Genomic DNA, 2,091 nt, shown 5'->3' with positions numbered 1-2,091 from the left:
CGAAGGGCGGGGCCGTGGCCGCGGCGCCAAGGTTGCCCGTGACGACCTGAGCGAGGGGCGGGAGTCTGCAGCCTCGGTTCTGGCAGTGAGTAGCACTGCTCGCCTCCAACCTCGAGACCGACCTTGCCCGTATGCTGCCAGGTGCTGACGCCTTCCGGCCACCGCTGCCCTTGGCACCCTCTCCCCACAAGACGGCCCTGCACACCCTGGGGCTGCGGGGTACGCCGCCGGATAGGCTGGAAAGCGCAGCAGAATGGATTTCCCGGCTCACACTTGCTTCCATAAGCCAGGACCCCCCACTCTTTTCTTTCTTTCTTTTCTTTTTTTTTTTTGAGACAGGGTCTCGCTCTGTCGCCCAGACTAGAGTGCAGTGGCGCGATCTCAGCTCTCTACAACCTCCATCTCCCGGATTCAAGCGATTCTCCTGCCTTGAGCCACCTCAAAGTGGCTCCTGGCCTGCCTCTACCTATGTCTGTATTGGAAACAAAGTTTACAAGTAGTACAATGTGCAACTCTTCGCTGAGTTGGGTGTGTTTGTTTGTTTGTTCTGACACAAAGTCTCCCTCTGTCGCCCAGGCTGGAGCGCAGTGCGTGATCTGGGCTCACTGCAGCCTCCGCCTCCCGGATTCAAGCGATTCTCCCTCCTCAGCCTCCTGAGTACCTGGAATGACAGGCGTGCGCCACCACAGCCCGGCTAATTTTTGTATTTTTAGTAGAGATGGGGTTTCACCATATTGGTCAAGCTGGTCTCGAATTCCTGACCGGTGACCCACCCGCCTCAGCCTCCCAAAGTGTTGGGATGACAGGCGTGAGTCACTGCGCCCAGACTTCCTGAGTTTTGATCAATGTGTCCACCTATGTGGCCCATGCCGACTGCTGCAGCTCTGATGTCTACCGCCCTAGACTGGCTTTGGGGTCTCTCACATCTGCCTGCCGGGGGCTGTGGTCTCCGGTCAGGCGTCAAGCTCCAGCGGACTCGAGGCCTTTTGCACATGCAGTTTCCTCTGCCGAGAACACGCCTTCGTGTCCCAGGGTGGCTCTCTTCAAGTAGCAGCTTACATACGACTCTTCGCGATCGCACCATTCCTTCTTTTTCTGATGGCATTTTTGAAAATATGACACGATCCTGACCATTTGCTTATTTTATTTCCCTGCACACGGTGGGCTGTAAACTCCACAGCAGTAAGAGCCTTGTAGTTAAGCCGGACGCCTGCAGCAGTGCCTGGTACAACGTACACGTTCAATATTTATCGAATACATGAACAGCCCCCATTCCACAGATGAGAGGACTGAGGGGCAGTGAGAGGCTTGTACCAGGTTTCTCGGGAGCCTGGGAAGATTAAGAAAATGGGCCGGGCGCGGTGGCTCACGCCTGTAATCCCAGAAAAACGAGGCTCCAGCAGTATCTCCTCCCTAGGGCCGCCTCCCCCACCAGGGAGGACGCGGATGCGCGATGTATTTTTAGCCAGGGCAGCGCGCCCCGGGGCAGCACACGTGCCCCCAGGCGCTGCTGGGCCAGTCCCAAGTGCGCTTCCCAAGGGCTGGCGTCCTCCGCGTCCCCTTCGGGGCCAGCGGCCCGCAGCAGCTGCAGTCGCCTCTCCCGGTCCCGGCGCGCCCTCTGCCGGCCGCTCCCGGAGGCCGCCGGATTCCGCTTCCTCGCTGACCCTCCACTTGCTATGTCGCCTGCTGCACCCCTCCCGCCCTTTCAGAGTTGAAGATTCTGATTTCCGGGGCATCGGGCTCAGTGGACAGAAAAACAGAAGAGACGAGAAAACAATTAAGTCGCAAGATGAGGCCGTGAAGCATACAAGAATGACCACTGGCCTTAGACTGTTAAGGACCGACTTACCCGTCCCTAGCTCTGAGCTCAAGGAATTGGAGAAGCCTAAGACCAAGGCTGGGGAAGGCAAGCAAGAAACCTCAGTAGTGACCGCTGCAGCAAAAGAATCCCATGGAAGGCACAGATGGAGCTCAGGAGCCGGCCAGTTAGCTATAGGCTGGAGGGTGAGAAGAGAGGACATAGGAAGGGAAGCTGAACTCTTTTTGGAGTAAGATTAAGAAAATGGACAGGGCGCGGTGGTTCACGCCTGT

The 2,091-nt window shown here is 57.4% G+C and overlaps 1 protein-coding gene across 1 annotated transcript in view; it reads right to left on the bottom strand.

Moving 5' to 3' along the window:
• Positions 1 to 1,736, bottom strand: part of YBX2 (Y box binding protein 2) — an 8,387-nt gene extending 6,651 nt beyond the window's left edge. Inside the window, exon 1 of the mRNA XM_011994743.1 lies at positions 1,596 to 1,736. Coding sequence (XP_011850133.1) covers positions 1,596 to 1,736 — 141 coding nt within the window. The remainder of the gene's footprint in view (positions 1 to 1,595) is intronic.
• Positions 1,737 to 2,091: the final 355 nt, after the last annotated feature.

This window comes from Mandrillus leucophaeus, unplaced genomic scaffold (assembly GCF_000951045.1).
Source record: "Mandrillus leucophaeus isolate KB7577 unplaced genomic scaffold, Mleu.le_1.0 Scaffold46, whole genome shotgun sequence".
Lineage (NCBI taxonomy): Eukaryota > Metazoa > Chordata > Mammalia > Primates > Cercopithecidae > Mandrillus > Mandrillus leucophaeus.
The sequence above is the reverse complement of the archived record's forward strand: the minus strand, read 5'-3'. Positions and strand labels throughout refer to the sequence as shown.